The sequence below is a fragment of the Engystomops pustulosus genome, chromosome 4 (assembly GCF_040894005.1).
Source record: "Engystomops pustulosus chromosome 4, aEngPut4.maternal, whole genome shotgun sequence".
NCBI classification, from domain to species: Eukaryota; Metazoa; Chordata; class Amphibia; order Anura; family Leptodactylidae; genus Engystomops; species Engystomops pustulosus.
The window spans coordinates 29,221,116-29,238,184 of NC_092414.1; the positions used below are offsets into that span (position 1 = coordinate 29,221,116).

The 17,069-nt window shown below is 42.8% G+C and overlaps 1 protein-coding gene across 3 annotated transcripts in view; it reads right to left on the reverse strand.

The window, feature by feature from the left end:
- Positions 1-3,741: 3,741 nt before the first annotated feature.
- The window catches only part of LOC140126319 (E3 ubiquitin-protein ligase RNF213-like), a 136,022-nt gene continuing 122,694 nt past the window's right edge, over positions 3,742-17,069 (reverse strand). For all 3 annotated transcript variants that reach the window (XM_072145607.1, XM_072145608.1, XM_072145605.1), the window contains 10 exons: positions 16,793-17,050; positions 15,218-15,347; positions 12,855-12,938; positions 12,516-12,696; positions 12,235-12,436; positions 10,687-10,764; positions 8,876-9,073; positions 8,491-8,580; positions 6,703-6,881; positions 3,742-5,724 (listed from right to left, as the gene is read on the reverse strand). In XM_072145607.1, the coding sequence (XP_072001708.1) occupies positions 5,580-5,724; positions 6,703-6,881; positions 8,491-8,580; positions 8,876-9,073; positions 10,687-10,764; positions 12,235-12,436; positions 12,516-12,696; positions 12,855-12,938; positions 15,218-15,347; positions 16,793-17,050 (1,545 nt within the window). In that variant the 3' untranslated portion in view covers positions 3,742-5,579. The remainder of the gene's footprint in view (positions 5,725-6,702; positions 6,882-8,490; positions 8,581-8,875; positions 9,074-10,686; positions 10,765-12,234; positions 12,437-12,515; positions 12,697-12,854; positions 12,939-15,217; positions 15,348-16,792; positions 17,051-17,069) is intronic.

The following is a 17,069-nucleotide window of genomic DNA, read 5'->3' on the forward strand; positions in this document are numbered from 1 at the left end:
GTCCTGTGAGTGTGTGGTCTGTAAGTGGGTCCGGCCAGAAGTGACCCAATTGTGTGAGCATGAGGCTGTGAGTCTTTTTTCCTTTGAATGTGCGGGTCGTTAGTGGGTTCGGCCAGAAGTGACCCGATTGTGTGAGGGTGAGGCTGCGAGTCCCTTGTCCTATGATTGTGTGGGTTGTAAGTGGGTCCGGCCAGAAGTGACCCAATTGTGTGAGGGTGAGGCTGCGAGTCTCCTGTCATGTGAGTGTGCGGTCTGTAAGTGGGTCCGGCCAGACATGACCCAATTGTGTGAGGTTGAGGCTGCGGATTACCTGTCCTATGAATGTGCGGTCTGTAAGTGGGTCCGGCCAGAAGTGACCCAATTGTGTGAGGGTGAGACTGTGAGTCTCCTGTCCTGTGAGTGTGCGGTCTGTAAGTGGGTCCGGCCAGACATGACCCGATCGTGTGAGGTTGAGGCTGCGGGTCGCATATTTTTTTGAATGTTCGGTCTGTAAGTGGGTCCGGCCAGAAGTGACCCAATTGTGTGAGGGTGAGGCTGTGAGTCTCCTGTCCTGTGAGTGTGCGGTCTGTAAGTGGAATGACTAGATTACTGTGTTCATGTACCGGAGGTTACTTACCTATGAGAGGACAGGCCAGTGGTGACCCGGCTTTTATAGATCCAGTCTGTGCGATCTTCAACCCTTAAATGCCAAGTCTGTGAATGAGGAGAGAGAGAAGTTATTCTGAGATTAAAGAATGAGAAATCATACACAGTCATAATAATTATATGTACATGGGATGTATTGTGCCCCAAGTCTCTATTTTATCCTTTGTATTTGGTACTATTAGTAACAGTCCCCAGGCTCTCCTATAGGGGGCAGTGTGTGTTCTCTCTTTCAGCATTGGAGATGAATAACGTCCGGCCTGTGAGGTCCAGAGGAGACGATGGTACCGGGAGCCTCCCCCATGTTCTGCAGTACTGGACTTATATTGTGGCCTTGGTCCAGGGTTTTAGAACTGATCGCCTTTTCCGGGGGTCGAGAAGGAATTTTTTCCTGTGGCACAAATTGTCCAGGTTTTTCACCTTCTTCTGGATCAACAGCTTTAGGTATAGGACGAGGGTTGTATATAATAAACCATGTTTAACCCTCCACGTTCTTTGTCCTGTTATTTTTCGGTGATACGTAACTCTCAGGTCACTCTGTATACTGGTTCCTGGTATAACACCACAGATATATGGGAGGGAATTATGGATCAGGTCTATTATCAGTCTGCGCCACTTTTCTGTCTGAATTTGCACTAGAGACAACGTGCAAACTGGTTTCATATGTATTTAAAGGAAATCCACAACCAGTTCCATGACGGTAGATGTGTCGCACTTACCTGTGTGTTTATTTATGCAATAAGTGGCACTGATCTTAGTGAGTAAAGAGAAATGTAAAAAAAAAAAAAAAAAAAGAAAAATGTTCCCCTAAAGGGGCGTATTAGCGCTCAGTTGGAGTTTATGACACGTTTAATACAGTGACTCAACAGAAATGTGGAGGGCGCTGTATAGTAAAGGTGCACCCAAAAAAGTTGGTGCTTTCCGAGCCGCGCAGGGGGCGCCAGATAATTATAGACCGTGAGCCAGTATTCAATATCCTGCTGCCCCCTGCACATTAGTGAGGCAAACTGCATTACATACGGGTCACACTACACCCCCACATTACATAACTTCACATACCTGCAGCAAATGGCAGTTCTCCTGTGTAGCTCCTCCCCGCACAGGAGTCACATGATAATGACCTCATCACAGGTCCTTTACCATTATACAGTGATGTGGAGCCAGTACAGCCGTCAGCCCACCCCAATCACCCCCCCCCCCCCACATCCATCTAGCGGGGGAGGCGCGCGGTCATTGCCGTATTTTTTTTAAATAAAAAAAAGGTTTCTTTCCCCTTACCATGGGGGCCCCACCAGTGTATAAAACCAGCCCAACAACAAAGAGGACATTTTGTGCCTTGTGCCTCCTGAAATAACGTTAGATGCAACGAAAAATGGTAACTAGAAAAACTATAGCCAGTCCCTCAAAAAACAAGTCATAATCTCTCTCTTTTGACGAAAAAAAGTGTATGCTTCTTCAAATACTGGAGAATTCCCAAGAGAGTTTTTTGGGGGCAAAAGTAAACCTAAGAATAAAATGGTTTTCTATTTCGTGGCTCATAAAGTGCTGGGAAGTAGAGATCACGCATATCGCTTTTATTGGCCATAATGATCAAATAAACATCACACTGAAATATTTTAGTTGCAGAACAGATAAGAGCGCTGCCTGAACACTATTCCTTTGTTCTCGTGGACTTAAGTAGTAACAGGAGTTGGCACTGACAAAGCACCAGCTCCAATGGTACTGAGTGTAAATCACAGCACTATCTGCCCTCCTGTAAATGAGTTACAGTCTGGTAATATTCGCAATTTCCTACTGAGAGAACTGCCCTGTACAGGCCAACGCGATCTCAAGGGTAAAGCCGAAAGTCTACTGCATCAGGTTTTATAATGGCAATTTGCATATACTCCAGAATGTTATAAAGAGTGATCAGAATAACAGCAATTAATTGCAAAGTCAATATTTGCCTAGAAAATGAACTTTTGCCCCCAAAACACATTTCAACTTCATTGCAGGCCTGTATTAAAAGGAGCAGCTATCATGGTTCCAGTGATTGCTCCGGTAACACAGGTGTGGGTGTGGATGAGGACAGGGCTGGAGATCAATCTGTCATGATTAAGTAAGAATCACACCACTGGACACTTTAAAAGGAGTCTGCTGCTTGACATCATTGTTTCTCTTCTGTTAACCATGGTTATCTCTAAAGAAAGATGTGAAGTCATCATTGCACTGCACAAAACTGGCCTAACAGGGAAGACTATCGCAGCTAGAAAGATTGCACCTCAGTCACCAATCAATCGCATCATCAAGGAATTCAAGGAGAGAGGTTCCATTGTTGCCAAAAAGGCTCCAGGGCGCCCAAGAAGGACCAGCAAGTGCCGAGACCGTCTCTTAAAAGTGTTTCAGCTTCAGGATCGGGCAGAGCTTGCTCAGGAATGGCAGCAGGCAGGTGTGCGTGCATCTGCGGAGACTCTTGGAGGGCAGCAAAGAAGCCACTTGAGAAACATTGTTTGGAACATCTGGAAAACAGATTCATCACTTAGTGACCGGAAATTGCCCTTTAATATTAGAACCTTCATATCCAGGGTATTATGGCCAGGACTGCAAAAGTGTTTTGCCACAGATAGATGTTTCTGCTCCTCTTATTGTGTGCCGATGATACCTTATCCAGGCTTTAAGTTTTTGTCCCGTTTCTCCAACATAAAGACCCCCCAGAGGACATTTTGTGCACACAATCAGGTAGACCACATTATGAGTGGAACATGAAAATTTCCCCGGGTGTTATATTCCTGCTGTGTGTTGGATGCATAGCCTACTACAACCTCTAAAAATTGTTATCTTGAGTGGTCATCAGAGACTCCAAAGTCTTTAACCCCTTAAGGTCGCAGGGTTTTTCGGCTCATTTCTCGACGACCATTTCTTTTGACCGATCAAAAGCAACAGGAATATAAATAAATGACCAAGAAAATCAAGAAATTAAAATTGAGAGTCATAAAACAATTTAAAGAAATCCGGAGTTTCAAAATTTTAATTTCGGCATTGAAAACCAAAGCTTGTGGACTGAAACAGGCAGAAATCTTACGTACTCTGTATCCTAAAATAATATCACAGCGACACAACTTTATGACATTCTAAATGCACAACATGTTTATTGAGAAGATTGCGAGTTACACAGAGATTGGTCCGGATAAAGCACAAGTAAAGTACTAGGAGTAAATCTCATCACCATCCGCATCCCTGTAAATGACTTAAGAGTTTGGCAATGCCGGCAATCCTCCTACTGAGATAGTTGCCAAAATGCAATCTCCAGACAGGGCTAAAGTCTTAAGATGAAATGTAAATGTAAACAGTTTCTTATATACAAAATTAAAGGATTTTTATAGATACAGGTAATTCACATTCAAATAGAAAAATAAGTTCAGCTTATTTATATGTTGTCAGGCTTTCATAGCTTGATTATTAAGACTACATGGCTACCTGGATTACAGATTCAGGCGTAAAACACATGAACATGCCTGGTCTGTGAACCTGTGTGCGGCCGGATTGAATTGAGTATAGTTCTGGGGTCTTCAAGTGGCATGGTTTTAGATGATGCAAGGAGTCCCTTCTTCACCACAGTACGGCACTGCTGTCTGGTGGTTTTGCAGCGGCTCCTTGCATCGTGTATAACAATGATGTTTGGAGTCCGTTCAGAAACAGGCCCACATTCACGTAGTGCAGTTTGCCTCACTATTAATAAGTGTTTGAGCCACCACACAATCGGGGATTCATGAACTGAGGACGTACAAGTGATTTAAGCCTTGTTCGAAAAAAAAAAAGCTGAAATTTTTTGTTCCCTGTAGTAGCTATTCCCATGATCTGATCTTTATTTTATGTTATGTCATGGTCTGTTCAGTATAATCTATGTATTTTTTTATTATTACTTTTTTTAAATTATTTTCCACCTATATACATGTAAAACAACAAACAAAATGACACGGAGTCCATTCAGTAAAGGGTACATTATATGTGATAATAGACAAAGAAAAAGTAGGATATCAATAATTGGCACAACAAAAGAAACTATTTTGCTTGAGGGGAGCTTCAACCGGCTGCCACCTTAAGGATGGTGTTCATTATCAAATCTGCAACTTTTAACCCCAACTGCATTGGTCCTATGATATAAGTGCTATGAGGTACTTCTATGATTCTTTGAGTAGATTTTGTTTCCAAGAGCAACTGCCAAAACGTAAAAGGCAGCTGTATGAACGGATAGGACATGATAAACTTAGTTATTTTATGGAAAAGTACCCTATGAAATGTGGTAAGAAGAAGATGCCGCTTTACTCTATTACACTGAAAGGCACAGGAGGGTAGTGCGCGTGCACGGCACAGGGGGGTAGTGCGCGTGCACGGCACAGGGGGGTAGTGCCCGTGCACGGCACAGGGGGGTAGTGCCCGTGCACGGCACAGGGGGGTAGTGCCCGTGCACGGCACAGGGGGGTAGTGCCCGTGCACGGCACAGGGGGGTAGTGCCCGTGCACGGCACAGGGGGGTAGTGCCCGTGCACGGCACAGGGGGGTAGTGCCCGTGCACGGCACAGGGGGGTAGTGCCCGTGCACGGCACAGGGGGGTAGTGCCCGTGCACGGCACAGGGGGGTAGTGCGCGTGCACGGCACAGGGGGGCAGTGCGCGTGCACGGCACAGGGGGGCAGTGCCCGTGCACGGCACATGTCAGTATAAAATTTACCTCCATGGTACATGGTGTACTGAACAATCTATGCATATTATTCTTGATCCCTTATATTGATCCCTAATATCTCTTTATATAGGTGATTTGTTTTTTTTAAAGCAAAATTTACATTATTCCCAAATAAAATATTCATTGTTGAATTACAAAAAATAGAAAAGCCTTAGAGTTCAGCATTGATGTAACGTCTCTTCAGGGATGGGGGGAGCAGGAGATATGGCTTGTACCGCTAGAGACGTCCCCATTTCTTAGCTGCAGCAAACTTCCATGTACTGATGCAGTGGGCGAGTGCAATTTGCTCTGGAAAGTCTGTTTCCATTTCAGGGAAGGAAAGGTCTTTCTCATCAAGGAGAGGTCCCAATACTTCTCTTAAGCTGCAATAGAAAATTTTAGACAGTGTACGGCATAGAAAAATGACATCGGATATTACAGGTGCTGCCCATGAAAGAATAGCTCCAAGTAACTCTCAGGCTGTGTTCACATGGAAATGTTCTGCTCATTTTGCATCTGTATTTGTAAGCCAAACCATAAGTAAATTACTAATTTTACCACTCTATATTCACTTTTCGGGATAGCCTATACAAGTGCAGTTCAATTTCTATTTATTGAGGTGGGCAAAGCTCATAATTGTCACTAACCCCCACCCCACCCCAAGGTAGTGTGGCTACAGGAATTCAGAACCAAAACCAAGCTCCATACAGAAATAAAGCACTAGTGCTGGGGGGGTTTAAAAAAAAAAACAGAACCAGTATTGGACTGAACTACATCCACAAAAATATCACCATAACGGTGTGCATTAAAGAAATAAAGCAACTGAACCAGTCTCTTTACAAAAATACAGCCACAGAACTATGCTCTGTACAGAACTATAGCAACAGCACCAGGTTACAAAACAGAAATACAGCAACAGAACTGAGCTCCGTACAGAAATACAGAAAAAGAACTGGGCTCCATACAGAAATAGCCACAGAACTAGGCTCCGTAAAGAAATACAGCAACAGAACCGGACTGAGTGTGCCGACAGTTAAGGGGACAAAGTGTTGGTGACAGTGTCTCTTTAAAGCTGGGTTCACATCACGTTTTGTGCCATACATTGTAAGGACAGGTCGGGAGCTTTCCCGAAATATAGACAGTGTATAAACAAAACGAGATGTCAACACAGTCGCTAATTCGCCCTTTTCCATTGGTGTAAAGCAGGTTGTTAACTGTACAAAACCAGCTACATGGCTGCAGTATAGGAGAAAATGGAACAGGATCACAAAGATGCAAATTAAAACAACCCATACAGAAAATAGAAGAGCAGCTGAATGTAAATGTGAATATTTTCTAGATTATTTTGTGATGTAACTTACGTCCAGGCGGGTTTCAATTCCTCTGTGCTGTGCTTTTTCTTTAGCTTCAAGGCGATCATTTCATGCAGTTCAAACAAGAAGACATTTGTTCCATGTTGCTCCAGGAAAATATTGAGTTGCTGCTGCCCTTCCTTGTCCAATTCCATCTTATAGGCCTGGTCTACATCAGCAAAGGGGTCCTGAAAAATACAGAATTGGGGGTGTTTTAGTTAATAATAAGGACCTGCTTTTAGTGATGCAGTAGGGGAGACCTCTAGAAAACCTACCAGCAGCAGCTAAGTTTTACTTGCAACCAAATGTCGCCCATGTCATGTAACTGGTGATTTACGGGTAGGCGAGGTTATTCAGGCTCGCAGGAATAGGCGATCAGAGACGGACTACCAGAGGGAGTGTGAAACTGTCACTAAGTGGCTTAGGGCAATCAGAAAGTGGCCTAATAAACCACTACCAGTATATTGTCAAACAGCGTAACACCTTCTAGGTTTTGTTTCATTCATGACCCCATGTGGTGGCATCATCCAGAAAATCAACTTTGAACTGAGATGTAAATTGGTTGGATAAAAACAAGGAGGTGAGACCAACACTGAAGTCAAGGTGTGGAGCTCTGTATGCATCCTCTGTGATTGACATCATGCATCAGACTTGGTGATGTCTCTGGGTGCAGGAGCATCAATTACAGTGAAGGGGGGGTGGGGTCTAAGGAAGAGAGAGCTTGACTTCAGTATTCAAACCTCCGCCTCATCGACTTAATACACACAATTTCCATCTTACTTCAAAGTAGTAAATAATACCATCAAAAAAGGCCATGAAAGAAACACAATCTGGAAGGTGGTCAGCTGCTTGGCAACATACTGGTAGTGGTTCATTAGGTCTATTTCTGCTGTCAGGTTCCCTTTAAAGAACGCAGATGTGTAAACATTAATGGTTTCTAATATATGACCCACAATATAACTTTAATTTGAATTTGGTATATACATTTTTCTAGCTTTGTACTGGATGGTTCTGTAGGCGGTTGCAGACCTGAGCCCTTTGAGCCTGCGCCTGCACACGACCCCCCCCCCTCCATCATTTTGGGCTGCCCCTGTGCATGCACAAGGGTTCATTTCTAGCAGTTCTACTATAAAATCTAGCAGCTGTTACCATCATGGCACCATGATTAAGGGGTTATAAATTGTTTTGAAGTCCAAAACATGTAGGTCTTAATGACCTAAAGTGGTTGGCCACATTACAATAGCTCTCTTCCATTAGGCAGGTCTCTGTATGTATATATGCCTATGTCTTTGCCTCCTTTGAGAGCTTCAGCCTTTCCCCATTCTCACCATGCTGCCCTCTACATATATACACAACTTCCTGTTTCTCGCTTCTTCAACTTAATGGCGTCACCCACTCTGCCTCTTTCTCTCTCACTCCGTCTCACTGACAGACACAGGGAGAGGAGAGGGAGCAGGAGTCATCATATATCTCTGCTGCAGCTCCTCCTATTCATCAGTTCACAGACATGTAAACAAAGATCCACGGAGACTTTGCGGACAACACTAAAGTAAGTAGCAGGTATGCTGAATCACTTGATGAACATTCAGGGATTATTATTGAGGCAGTAAAGACACACGGGCAACTTATGTTATTAAAAAAAAAAAAAAAAGAAGTGGCTGGCCCCTTTAACATGTAGCCCACATCTTTTATATGGATTAATAAAAAAAGAAAACTTTTTAAATGGACTGGAGTGCTGGGAAATGTACTTTTGAGTGTTCAATCAAAAGGAAGTACTAAACAAAAGTCCTGTCTTACTCTTTTCAGATGTAGAAGATGTGCGGACTTCAGAGCGGTGAGTAGTTGCCAGAGTGCGATGGTGTTCTTCAGGTAACAGCGTTTCAATGCCTGCAAACAATTCAGAAGATTATGCACAAATTTTAATTATGATAATGTTATTAATGCAATCATGTAAAGGAGGCGGTCACCCATGAAAATCTCAGAAGATGGGCTCTACCATCTCAACCAGACTTGGTTGAGATGGGAATGTCAGGACATAGAGCCATAAAGGATCCATGTAGTTTGCTGACCAACTTAGTCCCATCTCAGCTGGAAATATCCTGTTAATTCTATTGCCATAATTGTGTTCTTAAAGAGATGAATTCCTACAAGACCTACAAATGTGATCACATTTACAACTTACCTCAAGGACATGGACACTGCTCTGCTCCTTCATCTGTAAGGTGTCCTCTATGTATGTTGTAATGAGAAGTTCTGGATCTCCTCCTGACATTGCTAGGAATCCCAACGCCACATCCACAATGTTCAGGGCCTCACACACATCACTGAAGGTACCTAGGTCCTTGCTTATAAAATCTATTGCCGAATTTGGTAACGAAATCTATGAAAATAAAAAATATATATTTTGTTGACACAAATTATTTTAACTTCTTAAGAACTGCCCATAGTACATGTACACCCTCAAGAGGCTAAGGCTGTACAAAGAATGATCACAGGTAGAGCACACTCCATACAGGGCAGGTATAAGCTGTATTATATGGTAGAAACCAGCAGCTAACTGCGCAATCGGGGCTGGCAAAAAGTCGTGGCTGTTAACCTGTTAGTTGCCATGGTCAAAGTCACAATATACAATACAATACAGTTTTATTGCAGTATGTTGCCATAAGTGTAGTGTTCAAACACCCAAGGGGACATAATACAAAAAAATATAAACAAAAATTAAAAAATGGTAGAAATTGAAAATCTGGTCCCTTTCCCTAGAACACATATACAAAATAAACAAACCATAAACATGTTTGGTATCGCCGCGTCGCAAAAGATCTGATCTACCAAAATATAAAAATAGTTATTCCCAGCAGTGAACCCCTTAAAGGGAACCTACCACCCCAATTCTACCTATAAAGGTAGAAGGTGTGATAAGTGGATGAATGGGACGTGAGGATAGCCCTTTTTGGGCTAATCCTCACGTCCCGGCTATATTTTAGAAAAGTTTATTGCAGGCATATGCAAATTTATTTATGCGGCTACTGGGGCGTGGAGTAGCCAGACATGAGGCTACTAGTCGCGGCTACTCCACGCCCCAGTAGCCACGCTACTCCGCCTACCATTTAATCTTCGGCGCGCAGCTCCTCGTAGCTGCGCGCCCTCGTCCCCCGTCATTTGCGCAGTAGCTCCAGCCCCGGAGCAGCACAGCTGAAGACCTGCGTTCTGCGCATGCACAGAACGCAGGGGACTAGGACGAAGGCGCGCAGCTACGAGGAGCTGCGCGCCGAAGATTAAATGGTGGGCGGAGTAACGTGGCTACTGGGGCGTGGAGTAGCCGCGACTAGTAGCCTCATGTCCGGCTACTCCACGCCCCAGTAGTCGCATAAATTAGCATATGCCTGCAATAAACTTTTCTAAAATATAGCCGGGACGTGAGGATTAGCCCAAAAAGGGCTATCCTCACGTCCCATTCATCCACCTACCACCCCTCCTACCTTTATAGGTAGAATTGGGGTGGTAGGTCCCCTTTAATGGCAAATCGCACAAGTGTCCGAATTGCCAATTTTTCACTATTTTACAACACATGAAATTCAGAAGAAAAAGTGATTTAAAAAGTCGTAAGACCCCAAAATGAAAAAACGACAACTCGTCCCGAAAACAGAAATCTATCTTACACAGCACCATATACTATAAAATAGGGCAAAATTAAATTCTATTTTTCTGTTCTGTTTTAGGTTTTTTTTTTTTAAACCTTATAAACCTATATACAATTTGGTATCCCTCTGTACTGACCCAAAGGACAAAAGGGATTTGTCATTGTAAGTGCACTTTGAAAGTGTAGAAACCGTGTCCACAACATAGGGACAAAAATGCTTTTTTTTGCTACAATTTTGTCACTATAGTTCTATACATGGAAAAATAAAAAAAAATATATGGATATGGGAGTAAAAAATGAAAATGGACTGGTTAAAATAATATATCATTACCATCTCCTACAAAATACTATACCTGCTCCAGCTTTTTCCGGATATCTATGAATAGATTTTCATAGTTACGATCCTGGGTTGATATAATGGTTGGCAGACCCTACAATATTGAGAAATTACAATTTCTGGTAAAAACTTTATTTGTAAAAATAAATCAAGCAACATGTTAAATCTTGTTTTTCTAGTTTATGTTATCCTGAGTTATAGAGACCTTTATATCTATACACATTATACTTTTATACATAGAGAACATCTACCCAAGGACTTCCACAATTTACAGACAAATGTTAGAAAAAATATCCAAATACGTTTTCCAGGATGGGATAAGGAAAACCATTTCTCTTTCAGCTGCCTTACAAGTTTTCCTTATTCCATCCTGGAAAACTTGGTTGCATATTCTCTCAGAATCCGCTAGTGGAGCATCAATGGCTATAAATCTCCACACGCCTACAAGGTGGCCTTAATCGGCAAAGTCTCCGTAACGAGATCTCCTACTTCCCGACCCTAGACAAAATGTTTAAAATTTACACTAGGATGCAGATTAAACGTAATCATGTAATGTAGAGACAATTGAAAGTCATATTGGCTAATAATTTAAATCATGATCTGGTGCTTCCAGCACCAAGGACACCATGTGGTCCAACATGTCGTGTGAAAGGTTTAACAACTGGCACATGGATTTGTCATGGATGGCCATCCAGGTGGGGTCTCCCCACCTGGTCATTTATGGCAGCCCACCACCTAAGCAAGACCCAGAGCTGCCCCCGTTGTCCCTTTGCAGAGGATACATCATTGCACTTGTTCTGGGAATGCACCTTTGCTCAGGGCCTTTTGAAAGCCGTGGAACTCCATGACTTGCCATGCTGCTCTTTATGGATTGTTCCAAGGCACCCACACAGTGGGGGCCATCCAGGATGCCTGGCGTCTTATGAACTGTTTCAAAGACGTCTTTTGGTACGCCAGGAGGCACCTCACCCTGCACAGAGAAACTTTGTCTGTCCTGGACTCTCATCCAGCTGAGGACAGCCAGCTCAGAGACTACACCTCATTGGAGAACAGGATGGACACTGCAGAAGAGAACTGACAAGCCCAATTTTTGTTTCTCTTGTGGAATTTTCCATTTAATTGATTGTGGACTTTTTAGGGAGTTATGGGACTTTGCCTCTATTTTACAGATTGATGCATCCAGGAAGTAGAAGACTCACCATCCTCTCCTTCCCACTTACCTCCCTCTTGGGTCTGTTATATTTTTTAAAAAAGCTTTGGGCCTGTGACAGTTTACCCTGCGACCCCCCCACCCCCCCTCCCATTTTTTTCTTTCTGGTTACAGGTTGTTTCTTTAATTGAAAACGTATGTGGCTTTTGTTTGCTTGAGCTAGTATGCTAGAGTAGCACTTTATTCTGCCATAGTGTTATTATAGGTGCTGGGGGGGGGGTATCTTAATTGATTGTGTGCTTTGTACAAAGCCCATTCTACACACGCTATCTGTGAGTTTTACTACGTACATGTATAATAAAGGCTCTTTCAATCAAAACATGTGTGATAATATTCCCACCAGCCGCCACTTACATGCATGGTGATAAGGGGTTTTCCTTGGAAGAATCTCATGGCGACCTGATGCTGGATCTTTGGAAGATCAAATTCCTGTAAGGTCTCCTTACCGCTCTCCAGTGTGTACTGGCAATTGGAGAGGATTATCGGCATAAAATCCTTCTCCATATCATAGCTGATGACGTGCAGGTCTGTTACATCCGAGGTCTTAATGATATACCTGAGAATAAGAATTGTACATCAGATCTCGGGCCTCACCATCAGAACCCACACACATACAACATAATGATGTCACCTACTTCTGCTCATTCTTGGTGTATTTTTCCAGGGCGTATATGAAGCGGTTGTGTAGGGTAATGAGGTAGCTGACCAGGGCTGTCGCACATAAGCCGTCTCCTTGCCTCCGGGGCAGTAGGTAGGTGAACTTACTGTCCATGGTGAGGGGATTGTCACACATATCTCCTGGAAGTTTTATTTCACCTAAAACCGAAAAACAGAATTGGAAAGATGGTTGTGATGCATTTTCTAGGTTGCACACTTGACACGTACAGATCATAAGATGAGCACATAAGCTGCCGCTAATGAGACAGATCGATCCATAGATATAACATAGAGCTTTTCGGTCTCATGCCACTTACCTTTTGTTTGAAGGGAATGACGCAAATTATTCCAGGTTAAGAGAAAATCCTCTATCCGCTTCTTCATTAATTTGTGAGCACCCGCTGTGTTAGGAACCCAAAAAAAAAATGTGTAAATTAATTACAACCAATCTAATATCGTGAACAAGGGATTAAAGCTGTAACTTGTAACGTCGATTCGAGACACTAAACCACTCACAGCTCCATATGGACTGGTGGTTTAGTGTCCCAAAAAACTAACTTTATACTCACCCCGTCCCCTTCCCTCCTGTGTGTTGCAGTAAGTGAGGCCAGCCCTGTGGACCATGGTTTCACTGCCGCATCGCGAGAGGAGTCTCCGGCGTGGGATCTTCCAATGTGAGTCCGATGTGCCTCATCAGACTCTCATCTTGGTAAGCATAAAAGTTTTTTTTTTTATGTTTTACCACATACAGTCCTCAATTAGATTGATTTAGGAGCCTAAACCACAGGCCAAAAAGGACATGTAGTTGATGTATGGTCCAATATCGACGTGACAGGTCCCCTTTAAGGTAGCCATACACCTTAAATAAGTGTATACATTAGTGCCCAAAATTGTGGCCATTTATAAGAATTTTCATGTTTTGTCACTTTGAGGGGAATCTTAAATCCAAATGTATTATGGATAATCAGCTTGAAGAGCTTTCAGCTCTCTGCACTGGGCTGCTCCATAGACCCTCCCCTCTACTAGGAGAAGAAGCTTCATCAGGATTTTGGTAGGACTCACTTAGAGCATAGGGGAGGGGCTATGGAACGGTTCATTGCAAGGAGCAGAAAGCTCTTCAGACTGAAAGAACCCAGAGCACTTACACGAGCTGCAAACCTGGTTTAAATGTTCACTATTCACAGCCCTGCTGTTAATAATTACATACATAGAAGTATTACTACACTAGGGTTGCACGATGCATCAAAATATCGGTACTTGTGCAATAATTTCAGTCAGAACGGTTCAATACTGGGTTTGTGTTACTTGAGGTACTGAAAGACTTCTACTGTTGTACAGACTCCATGTATCTTTCTACAGGGCATTCCCATAGAGCAGACATCGGGCAGGGAATCCTTTTGAGACATGTGTCAGGTTAGCGGCAGAGCAGGGACCAGGTGATCGGGGAAATATCACCATCTGTCCATATATGGAGTCTCTACATCTTCCAGGGCTTCCCCTGACACAAGGTTCTAAATTACACAATTAAATCATTTTTTGCCCAGACTGCGATTTGCACCCACAACCTCCACACTCCACCTGCCATAGAGATACAGGACAGCGCCTCTATCCACTTACAAAAATCCATTGACAACCAGTAACTAAGAGCTTCTCTGTGACACAGGCTTAATGTACTGGTATACTGAGATATATCTTCTCAGAGATCTCTCTTTATATCATCATCAAATGTATAAGACACAAAATAAGGGCTCATTCAGCCGGGCATGTCTGCTGCGCATCTGAAAAAAAAGGTGGACGTGATGCCTGTGTTTTTATCAGTTTTTTTTCACGTCCATATGCCATCCGTTTCTTTTACCATTTGAAAAAAAATCTGATGGGTTCCTAATGTACTTCTTGCCCTGTCTGCTGGTGTCCTAGCAAAATTTGAGAAAAAACATCATGCGGATGTCATGCATGTGGCATCCATTTTTTTTTTTGCGGATCCATTGACTTCTGTGGATGTACGTGGTTTGCATGCGAGACAAAATATCGCATGCTGCTATTTTTTTCTCACTGTCTGCACATCCGTGAAAAAATTAGACATGTGACATAGGAAACAATGGGTCCATCCGCAAAAAAAGGGTAGCACACGGGCATCAAAAATGCCATCTAAATGAGCTCTAAATTATACTATTCAGTATATTATTTTATATTAACATTACCAAGATAACCACTACAATACTACACTACAGTACACTACAATACAATGTACAGCACTGTCATAAAGCACCAAAGCTTCTCTTTGTAAATCACTAGTGAGCGTTATTGATCGGATGTGTTTCAATGTAAATGTGATCAGGCCGAGCCCCGCCCCCAGCCATTTGCATTGCATTTCTAAACGTAATGTAAACGTTCCATGTGACCGCACCCTAAATATTTAGATAACACTTTTTTCTTCTCTTCAAAGTATCAGTATCGAGTATCACAATACTTTTCTGGGTATCGTATCGCACTCAAAATTCTGGCATCGGTGCAACCCTATACTGTACAGATATCTAGGGTCTATACCTAACACTGTCTGTAGTTATCGATGGTCAAAACTGATGATAGATTCCCTTTACATTGTCAAAACTGCTAAGAATTTTTTTTTTCTAGAATTATGATGAAAGCAAAAGTTTGCATACAGACACATGATACATACCCTGCGTGGAGCTTAGGAAGTCTTGTATTGTTTCATGCACAACATCTCCAAAGTTCTGGAACCTCTTTACCAGCTCTTTTTGAAGCCTCAGGATTTCTGGCAGGAACTTCACCATCTTTAGTTCAGGTTCCTATGGGGGGGAAAAAAAAAACACATTCCGCATTTGATAGTAGTTTGTAGTAGTAGATTGTTGGTAGTGATAAACATTGTATAGTCTGTAAATGGGCTACAGTGGTCAGCGCAAACAATTACCCGACAGACTTCTAGGTTAAAAGCAAAAAATTGAAATTAGCAAAATTATGATGATTTAGTTGCGTAAAAAGAGAAAGGATCAAATAACTATATCAAATCTACCATTATCTATTCATAATGATAATAAAGGGAGACACACTGTATCTAAGAGGATTCTCTACTGTAAGAGCAGGGAGGCGATGAGTCTCTTTCCCAGAAGATCCCATTCAACCCAATGGGGCAGATTTACTTACCCGGCCCATTCGCGATCTAGCGGTGCATTCTCTGCGGTGGTGATTCACTAAGGTAGTTCCTCCGCAGTCCACCAGGAGCCTGGAGAGCCCCTTAGGCTCATTTGCATAATTTTGTAAGACTTATTTTTTCAAAGAAGGGCATATGAAGCTTAAAGAATAGCAAGCTCCTGCCAGATGGGTTACACACCGGTATGTCAGTGTGCTTGGTTTACAAACCTTCATTCTGGTGGTAGATGCCCTTTAAACTGTGATATATATATATATATATATATATATATATATATATATATATATATATATATACACACACTGTCACCATTGTCTGCTCATGTGTTCTGTAACTTACACTGGACTGCTGCGGCTCCCTCAATGGATAAAAGGCAGTCCTATGTAAAGTGTGGCATGGAAATGTCTGCTTTAGGCTGGATTCACACTACCGTTGCCCGTCGTACCGTGCGGGGAGCGCTGCTCACCCTCGGCCCTCTCCATTGGGATACATCCCGAACGGCGCCGTGTGCCGTGAAAAAATAGGACATGCCTTCTATGGGGGACGTATATCTGCCGTATATACACCCCCTTGCGTTAGTGTGAATGCAGCCTTATACGGAGGGTGCAGCAGCAGTCCCATGTAATAAAAGAATGTGTGTATGAAGGGGTGGGAAGAGGGGATTAAACGTTTCCTATGGGACCCAGTCATTGCAAGATAAGCCCCTATAAGAATGAGTCACAGACTCTGGGATTTATTCTGATTGCTTCATTAAAAATGTGTAAAGATTTGTTTTCCCTAGGAAGAATATTGCCCTCTCCCTCTACTAATGTAATACTGTGACCCCTTTGCTAGTTTTGCTTAGCCCTTAAACAAAGACTTGGACTGGTTGATCCAGTTTAATAAACTGCTAAAGCAGGAGTCTCCAATTCTGTGCTTCAGACAATGGGGACCATGGAGTAGCACCTGGAGGCCCCACAGCATAGTCTCAGGTGCTACATAATTCTCAGTCATAGCAATCTCCATAAAGTTTGCCAATCACTCTCTCGAAGAACTTCCTGTTACAACATTAGCCTCGAGCCCCGAAACAATCCCTTATCCTACCTTCTCCAGGAACTTCCAGAATAGAGGCAAATTCTTCTTCCCATCTTTCTGCTGCACGATGTGCATTAAATATTCAATTGAAATCCGTTCTCTGCAGCTCCATATTTTGGAACAATCGGCAGGACTGTTTTGAGGCAATTCCAGTTTTTCTCCGCTCTTTAATGGGTCGCCATACACAATCCTTACTATAGGGTTTGAGCTTATTCTCTCATCCTTGCTGATGTAATTGTTCACGACCATAAGATCCTTATCAAGACTCTGAGTGTACACAAAACAA